Source organism: Pezoporus flaviventris, unplaced genomic scaffold (assembly GCF_033815535.1).
Source record: "Pezoporus flaviventris isolate CSIRO_AGI_PZ_B2104156 unplaced genomic scaffold, CSIRO_AGI_Pfla_v1 ptg000041l, whole genome shotgun sequence".
NCBI classification, from domain to species: Eukaryota; Metazoa; Chordata; class Aves; order Psittaciformes; family Psittacidae; genus Pezoporus; species Pezoporus flaviventris.
The window spans coordinates 2,091,311-2,111,690 of NW_026892589.1; the positions used below are offsets into that span (position 1 = coordinate 2,091,311).

A 20,380-nucleotide genomic window follows, 5' to 3' on the forward strand; every position below is an offset into this window, starting at 1 on the left:
AGTTCAAAGGAATTGGGAAGTGGAGCTGCCTGTATCTATTAAAAGCAATGGGATGTGTCAGGCTGGATGAGATGGTTTTGCAAATAGCAGCCAATGTGATTTGTCATCTCACAGCCTCATTGCTTAATAGGAGCAATGAATCAGAGCAACTTGCTGAGCAGAATCTGCACCCCCTAAATAACCAGGAAAAGAGGGACACATCACCAAAGGGAAGGGTGGGTCCCATGAAACATTTCAAAGCAAGTGATATTTTCTTTATCACTTCATGTTTTCCATAGACACCACATTTTTCATACAGGAACTCAGCTGTAATTCCTATCTTTCTTTACAAGTAAATGATGGATGCTTCATCCCTGGCAGTGTTCAAGGCCAGGTTGGACAGGGCTTGGAGCAACCTGCCCTAATGGAAGGTCTCCCTGTCCATGGCAGGGGGTTGGAGCTGGAGGAGCTTTAAGGTCCCTTCCAACCTAAACCAGGCTGGGATTCCATTAAAAATATTGACAGTAGTGGACAGTCTCCTTCCCCCCCTCCAGGTTTCAACCTTATGACACATAAACACATTGGCAGCAGCTCTACAGAGGGGGATGCTCTTTCCAACTTGCTCTCCATCCCAGTGTTACAATGGGATGCAGTTTGGCTTTCCTCAGCCTGGTCAGACCCGAAGTACCACATTTTGATCTGTCTGCTGACTGCCTATTGTGGGAAATTTGGAGGAACTCCACTGAAGTCAATTGGGTTGCCCTGGATTTACAGTGCTGTAAATGAGATCAGAATTTGGCTCAAAGTATATTCCATTAATGAGTCAGATACTGGCAGTGCAGCCAATATGCACCCAGAAATGGCTTTAACACCGCCTAGGATATTCAGAATTGTTTTATGGGAAGATGGGCTGAAGGCCAGGATTCTGGGGTTCTCTTTTATTCTTTCCATGAAATACACCTTTATGCAAAAGGCCAGCACGAGGCTGATGCAAAACTTAAGAGCCATTTAAAGCTCTTAGAATAGGGTAGTATGAGATGCATAAACATTGTGCTGAGCTCTTTGCCCACCCCAGAGCAGATTTATCACTCAGAGTTCAAGACATTCTAGGATTTATCAAGTTTTACAGGATTTCATAGATTTTTCTGTACATTAAGTGACACAGAGAGACAGTTTGTAAAATACAATGGCAGCAGGGATGATCTGTTGCAGGCCATAGATGGCACAGGAGGACAAGGGTTCACAGCTGGCAATTGGAAAAGCTACTAGGGGAGAGAGAATAAATAGGGATTAAATGGTTTTGCTTGGGAGGAAATCCTTTGATCAGCTCCTGAAGTCTTTAATCCAGTGTAACTCAAGTAAACACCTTACCTGAGTGTAAGCAGCCATATCCCAGGCTCTTCCTCTGCATCCCAGCCCCACGCAGCTCCGGTTGTGCTCTGCTTTCCCGCCCAGTGATGCCGATGCGGTTTGTTTTGAAGACCTCCCTATAAAGACATCTTTTGTTAGAGGTGCAGAATCCCCTCCTTGTGACTCTGCACATGTCTAGAGACATCCCGGGTGCTGTCTGTCTGTCTGTGCCCAGCACTGGCCTGGACCTGAGCATGCAGGTGTACAAGTGCAGGCTGAGATCCATGGAGGCCGGTGTGCGAGCGCAGGGCTGTGGGAAGGGCTGACTCCTTGTGTGCAGCCCAGGAGGCTGAGCAGGATGCATTTCAACCCCTGCTGGGCTACTTACTGACAGCTGGTTATCCATGGAATCACGGAATGGTTTGGGTTGGAAGGGGCCTTAAAGCTCCTGCAGCTCCAACCCCTGCCACGGGCAGGGACACCTTCCACTAGAGCAGCTTGCTCCAAGCCCCTGTGTCCAACCTGGCCTTGAACACTGCCAGAGATGGGGCAGCCACAGCTTCTCTGGGCACCCTGTGCCAGCGCCTCAGCACCCTCACAGGGAAGAGCTTCTGCCTAAGAGCTCATCTCAGCCTCCCCTCTGGCAGGTTAAAGCCATTCCCCTTGGCCTGTCCCTACAGGCCCTTGCCCAAAGCCCCTCTCCAGATTATAACAATAAATTGATATAAAAGTAAAATATTCTAACAACCCTCTTCAGGTTATCAGTGGTCTGTGCTCTGTTGGCTGGTTTTGTGTAGCCAGTGTTACCGTGTTCCTACTGTAGGTAATATTACATAGGTGTTCCAAGTAGTGAGCACCTTTCCTATTTATCTTCTCCCAAAACCCTAAGTAGCTCTGCAAGAAGACCTTTAAAATACCTGGAGCACTCCAGAGAGCGGGGTGTGTGTGGAGTCTGTGTGTGCAGATACAGGAGCCCCAGGAGCTGTGTGGCTATCTGGGAGCATTGATCCCAGCAAGGCAAAAGGAAACGTGCTTCGAGTCCACATGATTCATTCTGGCTTGAGTCCTTCAAGCTATTTCCAGTGTTGCTTCAGATTCCTGAAAAGCAGAAAGCAGGACTGTGAACTGAGGGAGAGGTTGTCATCACCACATCCTGTGCACAAGAGCAGCTCGGGGGCTCACAGCAATGGGGATAGAGCAGATACGGTTAAATCTGGTGAGGCTGAACCAGAGATGTTGCAGGTTTCCGAGAGTCCCATTGCAGCACCAGGACTTGTCCCCTCACAGGGGAGGATTCAGTTCATCTCAGAGACGGTGCCACTGAATCGCGACAACCTTCACGCTGGCATAGGCAGGGTGGTGCTACAGAAAGCAGGGACGTGATTCTGGGTTTACATGGAGTAACGGTGCTCAGAATCTGTCCCAGAGCTGTTTGCCAGCCCTAATTACACTGACTTCATAGCTGATGCACTTGCACAGTCAGCTACTCCTCCCTCCCTTCTCCCAGCCGGGTGAAATCACCTCATCCCGAAGGCAGCAGAGATTTCTCCACTGAGGTTTCTGTAAGGTCACTCACTCCCACAGTCTTTGCAGACCAGACACCACAGCCTGAAAGATGGGACCTACCCCAGTGAGTGCTGGTATCAACAAGCCTAGGTATAAATGGGAATTGCAGAGTGGCTGCCCCTTGGGCACCTCGCCTGCTAATTTGCACTTAGATAGGTGCCTTTCTCTGAGCACTTTATTAATTAAGGCTTGCAGCCCACCTCTAAGGCAAAGAAGTTATTACTGCCCTCATTTTACAGCAGCAACTGAAAGAAGTGGTTTGCCCAAGGCCACAAATCTAATCAGTGGCAGAAGCAGGAACGAGTGAGCTCTTCCAGTCTCCTGTGGTACTCACTGCGCCCCGCTGCCTACCTGGAACAAAATTAATGGCTTCCCTAAAAGTTAATGTTTTTGTTAACGTGATGTAAATGAAGATGGAGCACCCAAAAGGAGCCGTGCAGAGTGAGAGCTCAGCAGGCATCCTGCAGTAGCACAGGGGTAACGGTGTTGTCTCGTGTTGAACCACCAAACTATCCTGCCCATAAATTACGTACCTCTCCTTGTCCGTAAATTTAGCGGGAGGGTTCAAGCATAAATTTCAAAGAAGCTTTTATTGTAAGCAATGCATCAATATAATTAAACCCAAACACAATTCTTTTGCTTTCTTAGGCTGGAGAGAACCCTGTGCCCTTGGAGAAAATTGTTTCCCCTTTTCCTACAGGGATCCAGAGCCTGAGCAGCAGCTGTGAAGAGTGGAGAGAAAGAAAGAAGTGGAAGATGTTGGAAGTGCTTTGGGCAACGTGAAGAAGGATTTGCACAGAAGGAGCTGTTCAAGGGCCCAGCAGCAAACCAGAGACACATACATGCTTATATATAGAAGAATGTAAACCCTCCTGTATGCATACGTTAAGACGTGCATGCCTTGTTGAGAACGTAAGCAACATTCCTTGTAGATGATGGTGGTCTGAGCATTTGTGCTCCTGCAGTCTGAGTCAAAAGATTAGTGATGTCCTTGCTGTAACACTGGCAGTTTCGCCACTGCACCTTGTTTATGGCAACATAAACGTTCCTTTCGATGCAGTGGGGTGGAAAATACATCCAGAGTTAAGTACTACCTTGAGAGACCAAGCTTGCTGCGGGACGGGCACAGCCTTGCCGTGGGGCGGGCACGGGTGCTTGGCAGCTTGGACGACAGACAGTCTGTGTGTGTATATATTCAGTGCTATAGCACCAGGTGAGATAAGCTGTTCTTCTGACCTTAGTTTCTCTGGTGCTACATTTCATATTTGTCTGGGGCTAAACTGCCTCTCTGTGGTGCTACAGTTTCCCTGAGAGGATGTTCTGAAACATGGGACAAGGAAAAATCTATTTTGGTTATTGATATTTATACACAAGATAGCAAAAAAATACTACTTGTTGAGAAGGTGCTATTACTTTTTCTTTCTTTCAATCTCTGCATAAATTAAGACAAAACAATCTAGCCCAGAACTTTATAAAACACATTTTCTTTGGGGCAGTTCTTTTTCTTTGGATGGTTGGGAGCTTGGGAAGCAGCATTCGCTGGGCTGGCAGTGACACACCAGCTCTTTTCACTGCAGTGGACGTCTGCTGGTGCAGAATCTCCTACAGCTCCAGAGCTGGGTATCCTCCTGGATGGTGATTTAAGCCTCAAATCCCATGAACCAGGGAAGGGAACTGCATCTAGACTAATCAATAAACTGGGGGATAACAGGAGAACCTGTCCTTAGAAAGCAAAGGGCTTTTTTCAGTCTAGTACAGCGCACTTTTTTCTTGCAGCCAAAACTACCTGTCAGATGTAGGATACCTTCCAGAAGCTACTGACAGTGATCACTGTGTGCAGGGTTTTAGAAACATTTCTCCCAGTTTCAGATATTTGCACCGCAAAATTGACCCTCCCGTGGCAGGGGGGGCGGTTTCAAGGGCATAAAGGAATGTCAGGAACCTGACTTCCGAAGGAAGTTTGGCTCCCTGTCTTTTTAAACCCCTGACCCTCACCCAAGGAACAAGGCAAGTCAAACCTTGGGCTCTTCACTACTGCAGGAGAAATGTTTCTAAGCAATCTCAAAGCTCAACTCTCCCCTTTATCAACTATTCTTCAATGTTTTGGGCCCCTGCACACATCTTCATGGGTATTACTGATCCCAGTCAATTCACAAACAGCAGAAAGGGCTATGCTGAAAGAGCAAATTGTTCCTAATGAGTAACCTTGCCCTACTTTAGATTATGTGCAGCGTTGGGAGGGATCATGTAGCTACGTGTAGTTTGTCTGTTGATAGTTTCGATGGTCTCACAACTACGGGGACCCACAAAACGTTTTCCTACCACTTGGGGCCCGATGCTCAGCATCCTGTCCCCTTCCTGCCTCAGCCTCCTGCTGAGATAAGTAAGAATTCTTCTAGCAAAAGGAGGAGCCTCAGCTGATTTCAGCAGTGTTGCAGGTGCTGGATCAGGCATAGTCTTAAAAATAGAACTTTCTGCAGATCACTCAAACGAGGGAGTGGAATTGTGAGTACAGTGTTGCACAGTCAGGTTGGAACAGGACATGGGGAGGACGGGATGGGGAACTGCTCTACAGGACATGCAGCCTGCAGGAGGCCTTCCCTCCCCTACACCATCCTCCCTCCCCATGTGTGTACCCCACGTACCCAGAGGCAGCCTTGTGCCAACCCATCTGGCACAGGATCTGGCTTCCATTTCTCAGTGCAAGACAGAGGCCTCTTCCACATGTTCCTCACCTTTAACAACCATTAGCTCCTGAGTTCTGAAGGTTTAGTAAACTTCTTACCTGAAATATGCATTATTCCATTTGCTCTCCCATCTCTGGGCATGCAGGATGTGCTGCTGCTGGCTCTCCTGCTGTTGGGGTCTGCAGGCAGGGGACTTCTTGAGGCATTTTCCCCAAAGAAATTCCCCTGAAACACCACAGAGAAGGAAGAGGAAAGGAAGTTCTGTCCTTCCCATGAGTAAGGTCCTTACCTTGGGAAAGACCCTTATATCAGTGATCAACCTCGGTAGCAAAGCGATGGGCTCATCTGCCTCCATCCTAACCCTCCGAGGACAGGCTTTCTGGTAAAACCCCCAAGCCTCAGAACTCCCAGGGATCAGTGTCCTCCTTGGTGGTTCCTACTAGTCATCAAAACCATAAGGAGACACACGCTGCCCACTGCTACTCATATGAACCAACCAAACCTATGGTGCTTCCCAAGTGAAAACAAGAGCAGGTCCAGTACCCCAAGTCCTGCTTTAATCTTGGTTTGCTTCACTTTTGTCATTCTAAATGGGATGTTTGGTGTGAACCACGGGTTCAGTTTTGGACACTTTCATCTCGTAGTTGCTGGGTCAAGTGAGCTTTGCTAGAGGAGCAGCTTACCAGCACTTCACAGCCAGCATTCACTGTACATAAATGGCATTACTTCCTAGAGGGTACATGTTTGTCAAAGCCTTACATTTTCTGGTATAATTGCTATTCTTGAATGCTTCCATTTTTTGACAAGGGGTGTTTTTATCCTTTTTAAAGTCCTTGCTTGAACCCTGGTTGATGTTTGTACTGCAAAAGCAAGCATGCTGCGTACTCCCCTAGCGCTGTTCTGACTGCACTGCAGCAGCTGTGTGAGATGGTGGCTTCTGGACCGTACTCATGGGTAGGAAACCAGCACAGTTCCTCGCTCGTGCTCCTCTGCCTTCTCCCTCACAGCAGCCAAGAAGTCATTGATTGTGATGAGCTCTGCAGTTGTGCCTCTCTAAAGAAGGGGAGTGCTCTCTAAATGAGAAAGGCCTCATCTTAGGTTTCAGCAGGCGGTGTGTGTGAAGGCCGAGGAGGAGGTTATGAGATCATAGTCTGTACAGAACACCACATAATGTGGCCGTGAGGAAAGTCGTTATTAATTTTTAAAGCTGCACTCCACCAGGACAGCTCCCAGCACACGCTGGAACTTCACACTGGAATAACAAAGCTGCTGTGCCCTGTGAAGCTCCTCTCCCCCAGCCTGGTGTTAAGTCCTTTGGCCAAATTAATCCTAGGATAGCACTGCTGTCTGCTTGCACGTTACACCCAGGCCAGGATGAGGCCCATTAATTCCACATTCCTTCCTCTTCTCTCTTAGGATTATTTTCAGTAGTTAAAGTAATATGGAATGGGACCAAGCCTCCTGCCATACACTTTCATGTGGCCAGGAGAGGCATCACCCAAACCAGTGAGGTGTCAGTGGGGAGGAGCGAGATGCCCATCGTGCCTCTGGTTCAGGCATACAGAAGTGACCCTGATTCAGCTAAGCCCCATACTAAAGCAGTTTCCTTAAATCAGAAACAGCCACTCAATCAGTTTAATCTGATTTGGGAATTTGCTCTGTTTCTATCATGCTAAAATGATGAGAGACTTAAATCCACTGCAGAAGCAGAAACAGCTCCTTTGAAGGAAATGGATTACAATCTGTTTTGGTCAACCTGAGGCAGTTTTGATGTGCACACAAGCTGTGGGATCAATGCAATGTAAGATGGAACTGTTTGGTGGAATGCTGTTTGGTCCTGCAGGCTGAGCAGGCAGAGGAGAATCTCACAGGTGACAGGGGAATGGCAAATGGGGAAGTCCAGCTGAAGGAGAGCACAGCTGCACTGCCATGTACACAATGGCAAGGACAGAACAGGACATCTACCTTAACATTCAATGTTAGTTTTCCTGCACGTGGTTTTGAAACATCTGTGACTTGACAGACATCTAAGACATGTGCAACAAACTACCTGTGGCTCCACATTCAATCCCGGACCCATGTTTTTTGTCCATGTCAAAACCTGGCTATATTCTGCCTCCACAGAGGTGACCAGGACCTCCACATCTTCCCTTAGAGCAGATCTGCATTCTGTGAAAACACTGGGGTGTCAGCTGGTCTGCATGGAGGAGAGGAGTCCTCGAGTGCTGCTCCTACCTTGGCCTTCTAGTTCTGCCCTGGTCTGAAGGTGCAAAAGACCCTCCCTGCTGTGTACAGGTGTATATCCCTGTTCCCAGCAGGAGATGCTTTGGTGCTTCTTCCCTCTGCCAATCCCACTGGCTTGACTCACGTTCCATCTGTGTAACACAGATCTCAGTCAGCACATACCCCAGTGCACTGCCTCGCTTGGGCCTTCCAGACCACAGCTCTGCCTGTGGCAGGGTGACTGTTCCAGGCAAAGCTGCAGGATTTCCACTCCCAGTCTGCAAAAGAAAGTTAGAAAACACAAAACAAGTGATTTTCTTCCCCCTGAAAGTATTTATTTGAATCCAAGAGTGAATTTTGATGTTATTCCCATCAGAGTGCTTCAGAGTTCACCCTACTCAATCCTTGAGGGATTTAACAGGTTTTTCCAATATTTAAAGAAGGTGACTTTGGAGCTTGATAAATATTCACTGAAAGCATCTGGGTATTGAACTGCAATTATTAGTTACAGTTATTAGCTTCAGATGCCACCCAAGTAGAGAGCAAGGCCAACTGCAGTGGGGTTTGGTTTTCATGGGTATTCACATTTCCCATCAGTGTGAAGTCTAAACTTGATCACAAGAAAACTGTGTTCCCCTCACCTCTGGTCCACAGGATGTTGGCAGCGTCTCCAGCCTGCAGCCAGGCTCCAGGAGGTGAAGTGCAGTGAACACACAATGCTTTGAGCATGGCTGGTTTGGATTTAAACCCTGGCAGAGTCACTGTGCACGTTTCCACCCTTACCAAAGCAAGAGCAAAGCGAAGCTCACTGCTGAGCCGAGTTCAGGAAGGCTCCTCGTTGTGACTGGATGGGGCTTCTCTCTTTTGTAAAACGAATTTCTTATGCTGAGACTCTTTGTACATATTTATAATGACTTTATTAAAAAAAGCAAAAGAAAAATGACTGTTCAATGGTGAAAATGGCTCCGGGTCTTCATTTCCTCTCTGAAACTGGAGACAGTAATTTCCACTGTGGTTCCTCATCAGCTGTCGCTAGAGCTGAAGCTTCCCCTCTATGTTCCCTGGTCCAAATGTCCTATTTGAGGGTGGAAGCATCCTGACTCCCAATGCCACCATGTAACAGGCCCGGAGCAGCATGGGCTGCTTCCTCCCCAGAACGGGGACTGAAGGGGGTTGTGACAATTTAACAGTCTATAATAGTGGTCTGTGGTAAATTCCTCATCTTGCAGGAGTTAAGGTGATCTCTGTAATGCTTCCAGTAGAATAAACATCCAACATATGAATTTCATCACCTATTTAGCACTAATTCACCTTAATTCACTTTAGAGAAGTGGAGCACTGGGTGGCCCAGCACCCAAACCTGGTCAGAGGGAGGCACCTCCTGGAACGAAGGTCACCCATCAGATCGTAGTGCTGCATCTTGTCACTGAGGTACCTGAACAGCAACTCTGCTGCCAACTGGTAAACAACATTCAATAACATAAGAAAAAAGGCTGTAAGAATGCAAAAACTATTCCTCACCTGTCCCTTTGATCGCCTTCATTATCACCAAAGGAAAACAAAAACCATAGGAAATGGGATCAACTGCTATCTGTTGTGTTAGGCTCATACCGACCTTTCCATACACTGCTCCAAATACATTTCCAGGAGCATGTAGGAAAAAGATCAGAGTTAGAAGTGGCTTTTCAAACACTTTCAGGGCAGGTAGCACCAGCCCTGTAACGAATGGGCATCACCCTGCAAACTGGTGCTCAAACCTTTGTAAATCCCTTGCTACAGAACCAGTCATTTTCCCTTTTCCCTCACTACCACACTATCATACACAACGTTTCTGCGCCCACTGGAAACCTTCCTTCCTTCCTGAAGTCTTTTCCCCATCCCCAAAAAGGCTATTCCCATTAGAGATGGCCACAGACTCCTTGGCTTTCATGGGATCCATTTGACAACAATCAACTCACTTTCTTTTGGCAAGTGGAGCTTTTCCTCCTCTGCTCCCCTGTACCTCTCAAGCCAGATCTGGACTATCTTCCCCACTCAGGCTCTGCCTCTCCTGTTTCTCCTCTGGCTGTACTGAACTATTATTCCCAAAGAAATGTTGAGCCCTAATCCTGTTACCATTAGCTCCTGTTTGCTTTAATTCTCCCTGGGGAGTTTCCCAGCAGGAGGGGAAGGCAGCAGCCAGTACATACACAGAGGCTCATTTCCCCCAGGTACAGCTCTTCCTGATGATCCACTCAAGTGGATTGTAACCTTACAGCCATTTCCATAGTAATGAGCAGGGAAGATGCCACAGTTGCCTAATGAGGAGCTTTCTCTGGGCATGCAGCACAAAGCAGAGGTTGTTCAGTGAATGAGAAAGCTCCATCCCACAAACAACAACTCCATTTGTGTGGAGATGCCACTGCAGCAGCCTCAGCAGCGACGGGAACTGCAGCGACATGAAATGCGGTCATTCTGTTAACAGCACAAGGTATCCCCTTCAAAGAGCTTTTCCTTTCCACCACCACAGGTTTAAACCAGGCTGGCTCCTGAAGCTGCTGTGCAATTCTGCCCTCAGGGCAGGCAGCCTCAGGAAACTCAGCCTCCCTGATGCCCCAGTGCTTGTGGTACCAGTGGTGCTGCATAGACTCACATGCTTCCTGGGTTTGGACCCAGGCAGACTCTGGATGAAGCCACTGTGCCTTCCTCAGGGGCTGCACTGAGAAGCGTATTGCAGAGAGATCTAGATCTATGAGATGCTCTGGGTTAGGAGCTTGACTTTAACCTCTCTCTGCCTCCCACTGTTCTCCACATATGCTAAGAAATCAGAAAGTCTGATCATGAAAAGTAAACAGGAAAAATATTCCGGGTGTCATTTCCAGTGTCACTGGCATGGTCTTTCCCAAGTTCCTTGAGATTTCCAACCCATGCCATTTGTGGAATCAATTCCAAAACATGGCTGCTGGGAAAGGACATTGCTCCAACACGAAATGAAGTGGGGGCAGGAGGTTCTGAAGGGAAGCGTAACAGTAACAGCATAATTCTATGAGGTCAAAGATGCAGGGACGCTAGAGCCAATTCATGTGAAAAATCTCACAGCAGTTTGAGCCAGAGGGCAGCTTTTTCGCCATTATCAGTTATACACATGCAATTCACAGTACTCTTGCCTTATACATGCAATATTTAGCTATACTAAAAGGAGAGAAATAAAGGAAACACATCCCAGGCAGTTTACAGCTGCTTAAGTTCAAGACAAAATCTTGGCTGCAGCTTAGCCATGCAGTCTGCCATAACATAAACCACCTCTTCCTTGCCTCCGAGGATAAAGTTTCTGTGGCTCCTGGAGAAACAGAGCTGGAAGAAAGACTAAGATAAATCCATGGGCTACTAAACAGGGGCCTTGGGATCACCAGATTTTCCAGCTTTGTCTTCTCTCCACACATGTTATTCCATTTGTAATGGTTTTAATACACCTGGAAGTGAGCAGAGGTGGTGCCATCCTTCCAGCAACGCAGGGTTTCAACCGTGACAGAACGACAAAGAGGACAGGTCTTCTCCCGGTCAAACCAGAGGCAGAGGCATTCTTCACAGAACACGTGCTATGGAGACAAAAAGGCATCATCAGGATGAGGCCAGGAGGTCCAGTCTTGTCCCATTCAATAGGACAGCCATGGGAGCAAGGAATGATTCAGGTTCAAGTGGACAGTGGAGCTGGTTACCAGCACTCACATGATAAGAAATATAAATCCCAGCATTACTACTATTTCAGTTGGCCAAAGCTAGTGATATATTTACTGTTTGTTACTATAGCAGTAGAAACATTAAAAAGGCAAACATTAAAGCAACATCCGGGCCAACAAAGTGATTGACCATTTTTCCATCCTCGATACTTAGCTCAAACAACCCCTTCTCTTCCCCTACTCACTGCATTTGCTTTTTTGGGCTCACATAGAATCATAGAAAGGTTTGGGTTGGAAAGGGCCTTAAGATCATCCAATTCCAACCCCTTGCCATGGGCAGGGATGCCTCACACAAGACCTAAGGCTCTGTCCAACCTGGCCTTGAACACCACCAGGGATGGGGCAGCCACAGCTTCTCTGGGCACCCTGTGCCAGCGCCTCAGCACCCTCAGTTCCAGTTTCCCCTTCTCTATAAATGTCATTTTTCACTCCCTATCTTCTCTCATTTCAACACTGAGCCACAACAGGACTCTCCCTCCAGCCTGCCTTGGGTACAAGGAGGGATCAGGAGGGATGGCTGCCCAGCACACACCACCATCTAGCCCCAGGCTGTAAGAGCAGGAACAGGGCAAGAAGAGAGCATGGAGAACCTATAAGAAGCTGAGACCTCCTCAGCACATGTAGAGCCAGGAGAAATGTTACTCATTGGAATCTCAACTCTGATAAACACATACCAAGATAGAATCTCTGCGGCTGACAGCTTGATAACATCTGCACAGATGTTCACAGGAATAGTAAGAGGCACTTTTGATTCACTGTGACCTACTTGCTTTAATTTGATAAACCTGTTACAAAGCAGATAAAAATGCCTTGCATTCTAGATCCAAGATCTGGACTGCCAACTGCAGTGTCTGGACTACAAGGCTGGTCTTTTCCATCACATTAGCCGTGATCAGCCCCTAAATAGTGGCTCAGTAATCTCCAAATCACTGCCTGTCTGGAAGAAGGTAATAAATGTCCACAAAGACGTAGACTGAGTCCCAGTAAATTACTTCAGAAGTACCCAGGCTGACTGTGCCTCTCCCCAGCTGCAGAAGGTGAATGCCAATGGGGAAACCTGGCATGGGAAGCTGGGGTCTTACCTGGCATATCAGGATCAAAGGTTCCCTGAATTCTGCTTGGCAAATGGCACAGATGTCACCGGCCTCAGTGCACTGCTGGCTGGTGGCACGAACTCCATAGGTCTGTTATGGAGAGGTGGGAAAAAACTCCAGTGTCAAAGGGTTTGAAGATAATCTGGGTATATAATCTGCACGTATATATAGACACTGGTTTTCACACCCAGATTCCCTGCATGACCTGGGCAAGACACCTGTGTTATGTCACTGTGTATGGGGAAGAGAGATTTGGGCACCAGCACACAGGACAGAGGGAGTGGAGCTCTGTGTTCCCCAATTTGTTTTCCCCTCGAGCTGACTCCATCTTTTAGTGCCTCCACTCGGAGCAATGATAATGGAACGTAATGAGCTCAACAGGGAGCTGAAAGGATTAATTCAGCATCATTTACAGAGGTGTTTAGATAGTAGGAGGTATTATTAGTAGCAAGTTAGACAATAGAGGAAAGAACAACAACAGCAGCACCCACAGGCTTCCCACTTGTCTTTTTAAATATGTGGAAGGTAAATGTTGCTTCTCCTATTGGAACAGTAATAGGGGAAATAGAAATATGCTGAGGAAAACTGCCCAGCCCAAGCCCACAGAATAAGCAAGGCCGCTCCAACAAGCATCAGTGATGTTTTGTGTCCCTTTTCTCTACAGTCTTTGATTTTACCACTTTAAAATATGCCACAGTATTTCACTGCACGGATCTAAGTATCAGGACTGTATAATGTGATGCCTGGGATAATTCCTGTGCACTGCAGCATCTCTTCTAAAGTCACTGCACATCAGAAACTACATCCTTCTATTTGAAGTCTTTCTCACACTCTGCACTGCAAAGTTTTGTCAGCTTCTTGCAGCTTTGGCCTCAATGGATTAATCCATATTACACAGTGTTTCCAATCAAACAGGCCAGACTAGCAACAATCTCTTACCATAGCTGGGACAGGGCAGATACCAGAAAAGGTCCCTAACACCCCTGACAAGAGATACAGCTTATCCAGCCATGGGACAACAAATGACTTCATTCTGTGATCCTGATACACTGAGCAATTTTCAACTCCACAGTTCAACAGTAACAAAGTTCCACCTATGAAACTGCTCTAATGTGTGCGACTACTCACCTGTGGGGTGCAGAGGACCTTCAGAGCCTTCCTGACGCTTCCCAGACGACCACAGATGTCAAAAGACTGCAATAAAGACATTCCAGTTTAGATACTTTTCACAGAGTGTGTGTGCGCTTGTGTGGACAGTCCAGGAACTTGGGAAACAGTGGCTCCAAATGGATACTCAAAGGGAACAAACATCCTAAGTAACGATGGTGCCAAAAAAGATCTCATGGTGATCATGAAATAAGTGATAAATGTGAACTGACAGGGGAGAATGGTGGCCAAAAAAGTGCCGGTAACAATGGACTGCAGAGCAGAGACCTTACCAACAGAAAGAGGAGCAGACACGAGGGGTTTGTGGTGGGGCAAATTGTCCAGCCCTACTAAGCAGGAAAGAGCTAAAATGGACCCATTCCCACCATGAGAACTGAGGACCTGAGAAGCCCAGAAGTGAGGTTAGAAAACACTGTGGCTAGCTTGGGAAAGAGGAAAGGAAAAGCAGCCTTTTCACATGGAAGAAGAAGCAAGCAGCTTTCCTCAGCCTCTGGGAAAAGGGAACTGCCACACAGCTTGACACTTGAGGGCCCAGATGATACTCTGCCTGTCCTGCTGCTGAGAGTGATTTAGGGGATTAGATGCTACAGTGAGAAGGATGACCTGAGGAATGAGGAGCAGGACTGAGGCTGGGTTGCTCCCACCCACCTAAAGAGTGAGAAACTTTAATTGCCAGGAAGGGGGTGAGTGTCCAGCACGTTGGTTCTTTACAGATGCCCAAAGATGGCCAAAAGCAGGGGCAACACCAGCCCTGTTCTTTCCCCCTCCCTCCATCGCCCAGCAAACATGGTGTAACTACAGGTGGTGAGCAGCCTTCATTCTGGGCTCCCCATTGAACACTGAAAGCAGTTCAGGGAAGGGCAGAAAATGAGTTTGCAGAAAATGATTGCTGAAAAGAGACTAAAGGACATAAGTATGTACAGCTTGTCAGAATACAAAAGTGGGAGGAAAAGATGATAAACTGCCTACAAGTATCAAGGGGCTGAGCAAGAGAGGAGACACTCAACATTCCTGAAGTGAAGACATAGTAAGAAGCTTCAGCTTCCCTATCTGCTGGCAGAACACAGGGAAGAAGACACTATGAACACTAGGAAGATACGAAGAAATGACTGCAAAGAACAGCCCTGCATTAGTGGGGAGAAGGGACAGATGATATAACAGGACCTTTCCATTTTGAACCCGCATGAGTGAGAAGCAGGTATGAGGGCAGCGTTGATGTGAAGCAGGACATGCAGAACTGCACCAGCTCTGCATGTACAAAGGCTCACCAGTACAAAGGCACTAGAAGGCCTGGAGCTGGCTTTCTATTGTTTTCCCTTTTTGGTCAGCGTGATTAAGTGGGCTCACTGCAGGGAATGCCAATGAGATCATCAGGCAAGAGATGTGGAATCAAATGAAGGCACCAATAATGCTTCCAGTCAGCACGTAAAAAGGCTCCCATGGTCCTTGTAGTAATGCTTCCAGTCAGCAGCTAGCACTTGAGGCTGCCCACTACTACACTTTGTATCATCTAACAAGGATAAGAATCAGCTCTTCTCTACAGTCCAATTCAGAGCTTTTTCTGGTTGCTTTGCTTATAGCATGACTTCTAACATCCCTGCTCTGGCTCTGATGTCTCCTCTACTCCCAGCCCATTTATCCCCCTTCAGTTTCTTTTCCTCTGGAGTTTTCTGTAGCCCCAAAAGATGCATCTTACAGTTGTCTAACATCCATTTATCACCCCATGCACTGAAGTTGCATCAGTCATCTTTCTAGCAATATGATTGCAGCAATTGGGTTCACAAACAGTGAGTGTTTCTGTTCAGGACAGGGAAGAAGTTAAGACCTGATGTCCTTACTGATGAACATCTGAGATTTCCTTGTCAAAATCACAGATCCATGTTTATACCGTCCAGAGAGGGACACCAAGACAGCTCCCATCAGCTGTGCTATATACACCCTTCTCCAGGTTCAGCCTGCCCTTTGTGTAGGGAAAGGGGATGCTGAGCCCTGGATTTCTGCCAGCAGCACAGAAGCTCTGAGTGCCAAATTGGCTTCTGTGGTTTTTCTAATGTGGTTTGTGGCTTTGCTAATGTGGACTCCTTTGGGTATACTTTCAGTGTCTCAGACAAAGAATTAGACCTGCAACTCCTGTGATTGTAGATGGGATGCACACACCTAACATTTCATGATCTGTATGGGAAGTGTGCTCTCACTTTTCTTCCACTTCCAAGCAAAGTCTCTCATGTGCAGAGGTCTAATCCTAACCTGGACACACGTGTGGTACTCAGCAGTTGCCACATACCGTGGTACTCAGCAGTTGTCACATAATGACCTGGGACATGTTCCTGGACCTATCACCCTTCAGCTGGCCTATACTTCCGTGGACATCTTTGATGAACTAGATGAATTAAAGAAAAAAACAAGAATGTCAAAGGCACAGGCTGTAGCCAAAGCACTTTCACAAAGTGTGCACCTCAGTCCTACCCTAAGGTATAGCCAAGGCTGGTAAATACCTGCCCTCTCCTCTTCTAAACAACTGATCAGCAAGACTTTCCAAAATGGGGCTGCTTTTCAAATCTCGATCATCACAACATTACCTATGAAGGCTTCATAGTACAGAAACATCAAGTTAAACCATAAAGAACTGCTGGCACCTATGTGTCAGGGCCCTAAGTGCATTAATAGGCCTGCAGGGCCCTGACAAGCTTCACCTGGGGTGCCTACCCACAATCCCTGCCCATGGGAAGGGAAGCTCAGCCTGGAAGCAGCAGTTCATGTCTGAGCTATGATATGCAAGTGGTGGTTTCCAGTCCAGCCACAGCCATATCTGTGCCAAGCTACAGATTCCACTGACCTGGACACCCCAGCATGTGGATTGACTTCCTACCCTCACCTTGAGCCAAGGAACACATGGCCCCCACTGCTTCTTCACACTCTAAGGGCTTCTCCAAATATCAGAAATGGTGTGCAGAACTGCAGATAAGAGTCCCTTTTCCAGGTGTTGAGTAACTCTTGCAAGAAGGGACACCAGATCTCTCTTTGTAATTGTGAAATGTGTGCTTGAAAGGTTGAATATCGTCCAAAATGGAGCCAGGCAATGACATCTATGAAAGGGGCAACAAAAATCTCCAGCAGGACAGAGTAAAGAGCAGGAAATATACAGCTAAGAGAATGAATGGGTGCGTAGGGCATTCCACTGGTCTCAGGTTCTTTCTGTTCTGGCATAGTTTGCTGTGCTTCTGGCTTGATCACAGACCTGCTGTGCCCAAATCACTTCTCACAACTTCCTCTGCCTATCTTGCTTACAAAACCTGTATGTTTCTTGGCAGCAGGGGTTGCAATGCTCCATTCCTATACAACATATAGATGCAACTGCAGGCACATCTTGCATAAGATCTATTTTATGGTTTAGTTATGACTCAGCAATCCATTAGCCCCTTTGAGCTGTTTTCAGCTCAGCTGTCTTCTGTTCTTCAGTCTGCTTCTGCAAAGCCATAGCCCCTTTTTCTTAGGCACAGACAAATATCAGGGCTGCAGCAAGCTTGAATCACTTGGCCTTTCTCAGAGATGGACAGCACAGATACATATATCCTTATTCAGCTACTGCTTTGCCTTTAGGCAGGTTTCAATGCACACAATTAGATATACAACTATTTCTGGACCTCAGACTTGGGACACCAAGTAAGTCACACCTATTTCCAATTGTACAGCCAGACTTTGTGCTCTTAATGCTTGTGACGAAACATTACTCTTGTCCATTGCTGAGATCCTGGACTTGTATCAGCCAGAATGGGGCCAGAACTATCTGTTTTACTTCATCAGGACTTGGATGACTCTTTCTCTCCCTGCTCCATTGAGTATTGTGACTAACAGAGTACCTACCCTGCCTTGAAAGGCAGAGGAAGGCTTTGAGAGAAACATTTAACTGCAATCTTCCTTCTGGTGTTGCATCTAGAAGTTTAGTGACAGTTAACATCTCTTCCAGTCCTGGTCCCCAAGACTCCACTCCCATTCTCTTTTATAGAAGGGTATTAGAAAGCAGCAATGACTTCATAAGCCTGATGCAATGCTACATGAGGACTCACAGATTTTCCTCTAGCTCATCAATGCCCACATACTGGTGAAGCAAAAGGCTTTTGGCAACTGAAGCACATGGTGTTCCCATCTGCTGCAGCTTCCCTTCCTGCATAGTGCTAGCAACAATCAAGAGGTACATTTGCTCCCTTCAGCTGTGCTTCTCACTCTGCTCTTGCTACAGCTCCCATAGAGGTTATTAGGGACGTGGTACTTACCTTGCAGAGGCTGTACAGGATAATCAGGATCCCACCAAGGAAGTAGCTGCTGGATGGATCATCTCCCATGATGTATTTATACCATAGCTGGATGGGGACAAGGGAGCGGAAGAGCTGGCTTAGCTCCTCTATAATCAGGTAAAACTTCCCCTGTAAAACCCAACCAAACAAGGGGCACATCATTACTATCAGGAAGGCAAAACAATAACACTTAGTTGATGTAGGGCTTGTGTTCCCTGTCCATCTGCACACTGCTAACTGGTGCAGAGACCAGTACTCATGACATGCAGCTTTCTTTGTAGCCATTTAACTTGGGGTGTAGAAAGGATAACTCACTTCATTGTTTCATAGTGTTCTTGCTCTGCCACTTACCCAGCTATTCTACACTTTTGCATCTTAAACTCTTAGAGCAAGTTATGGATATAAACCTTATTGCTGATCTGGACAATGCTAAAGAATGCTAAAAGCAGGGTTTAAGACTTACAGGAATTAATATGGCATAAGTTGTAGATACTGTTAATGATGAGAAAAGGAATGCAAGGTAGGTGTCTCTGATCCTGTACCCCTTCTGAAGCTACAGTGATTAAACTGCTCTTCCTGACAACTTTCTAGATCATCCCAAAGAATCAAGTTCATTATCTATTTGCCAGCATCCTTCCACTCAGGTGTGTGTTGGCTCTTGTGCATTGTACAGTACACAGATAAGACTGGCGCTGAAAGAAAACGCAAACCCTCAAGGCATTTTGAACTGAAAGAAACAAACCTTCCTGAGGGCCTTAAGGAAGAAAAGGGGGGGGGGGGGGGGGGGAGGGAGGAGGAAGTTTAAACACTTCTCTCTCAAAAGAGACTCAAAGAATGAGTGCCATCCTTTGTAAACCTGCACAAAAGCTGTCCTTGCCCTTCTGGTGTTTACTCCAATAGAAAGCTTTCCTTCCCTGAAGGACACCTGCAGGGTAACAAACTCCCTCCTGGCTTACACAGCCATGAGATGCAGCAACTGAAATGTCTCTTTCTTACCATGTAATTTCTATTAAAAGCACATAAGATTAGGAAAGCTGGCTAAGTAAAGCTCTAATTTAAACCAACTCCAACCCCCTACTCCTTCCTCAGTCTTAATGAGGACCCTTTATGTTCTGTCCCACACTGTTTAAAAGGGAGAACTGGTCACAGGGCTCCAGGTCAGGGCAAGCTGTGAATGCAGAACTAGGCTTAACCTCCACTGACACTATTAGGACTGAAAGATTTGGTTTTAACATGTCCAGGTTCTTTTCTTTAAGATCATGGAGCAGGGGAAATTCCCCTGGAATTCTGCTGTGCTGTCCCGGTCAGCTTTGTCATCAGTGATGTCATCACAGGGCAGTTGCTAACTGGGGAGATTTGGAGTGGGGATTAAGTCCTGTGCAGCCCCTAAGCAGCAGCGAGTGCCCCTCCCCAGGGGCTCAGAGATGAGCTCACTCCTCAGGCCGTCCTGCTGCACTGAGCAAATCGAATCCTTCAGAGGGCTCTGGCATGCTCATGATCTCATATCCCCCCGGGGACAGGGAGTGAGGTCACACCAGCGGTTGCTAACGGACCTGGGCTGCTTTCTTCTTCTCCCCCGTCCAATCCCCTCCTCCTTGTTAATCCCAGGTGGCATCACATAGCAAAAATGGAATAGCAACAATCTGGAGTCCTAAATGCAAGCAATTTATTAAATTAGCACAGAGGTCTCTATCCAGCCTCATGCTTCAATGCAATCATCGTTTATTTCAGGTGCCCTTGTGACAGAGGGTCGCAGTCTGCTAATGACTATGCTGTCACTTCCTTCCCTTCACACAGGCAGTTCTCTGCCTCCCCCTCCTCAGCCAGCTCTGATGAAAGCTACAGCAAGCTAAAGGCAGCAAACTGCTTTCTCTGACTCGTTCCTCCCATCAGGCTCGCACTCATCTGCTTTTATTCAGCCCTGCTTCCCTGGCAGACTGGGCTGGGACAGGTCACTGCTTACTTTCTCATTGCATCAGACGGAGCTTCTCGATCCAGCATTTGGGGCATCAAAGCTGAAATACCTCTACAACAGAAGCTTTTGAGGCATGTAAACACCAGAACCCACAGCAAAGCATAAGGAAAGATGGGTCACAGGCAGCCCTAGAGGTCCAGACAAGCTGCACAATTGGAAATGGCAGAGTGCGGCTCTAAAATGAGTATGCAACAAGTGACACACTTCAATTTTCTAACCACAAAACCTCCACCCTTTACAATGCTTTCAAAATCCCTTTATCTAATACAAACCTTCAGTTCTCAGTGGTAACTGCAGGGTATCTGGATTTCTTGGCAGCTAGGTA

General features: G+C 47.0%; 1 protein-coding gene and 1 long non-coding RNA gene across 2 annotated transcripts in view; both read right to left on the reverse strand.

Moving 5' to 3' along the window:
- Nucleotides 1-4,114: 4,114 nt before the first annotated feature.
- On the reverse strand, nt 4,115-5,810 carry LOC133275701 (uncharacterized). Its single transcript, XR_009745659.1, has 2 exons — nt 5,681-5,810; nt 4,115-4,215 (listed from the first exon to the last, which is right to left on the reverse strand). It is a non-coding gene; the product is annotated as an uncharacterized LOC133275701 (long non-coding RNA).
- A 5,309-nt stretch (nt 5,811-11,119) lies between these two features.
- RNFT2 (ring finger protein, transmembrane 2) overlaps nt 11,120-20,380 on the reverse strand; it is a 29,766-nt gene continuing 20,505 nt past the window's right edge. The window contains exons 8-11 of the mRNA XM_061465772.1: nt 18,060-18,209; nt 13,747-13,812; nt 12,607-12,708; nt 11,120-11,383 (exon numbers count right to left, since the gene is read on the reverse strand). Of these exons, the coding sequence (XP_061321756.1) occupies nt 11,249-11,383; nt 12,607-12,708; nt 13,747-13,812; nt 18,060-18,209 (453 nt within the window). The 3' untranslated portion in view covers nt 11,120-11,248. The remainder of the gene's footprint in view (nt 11,384-12,606; nt 12,709-13,746; nt 13,813-18,059; nt 18,210-20,380) is intronic.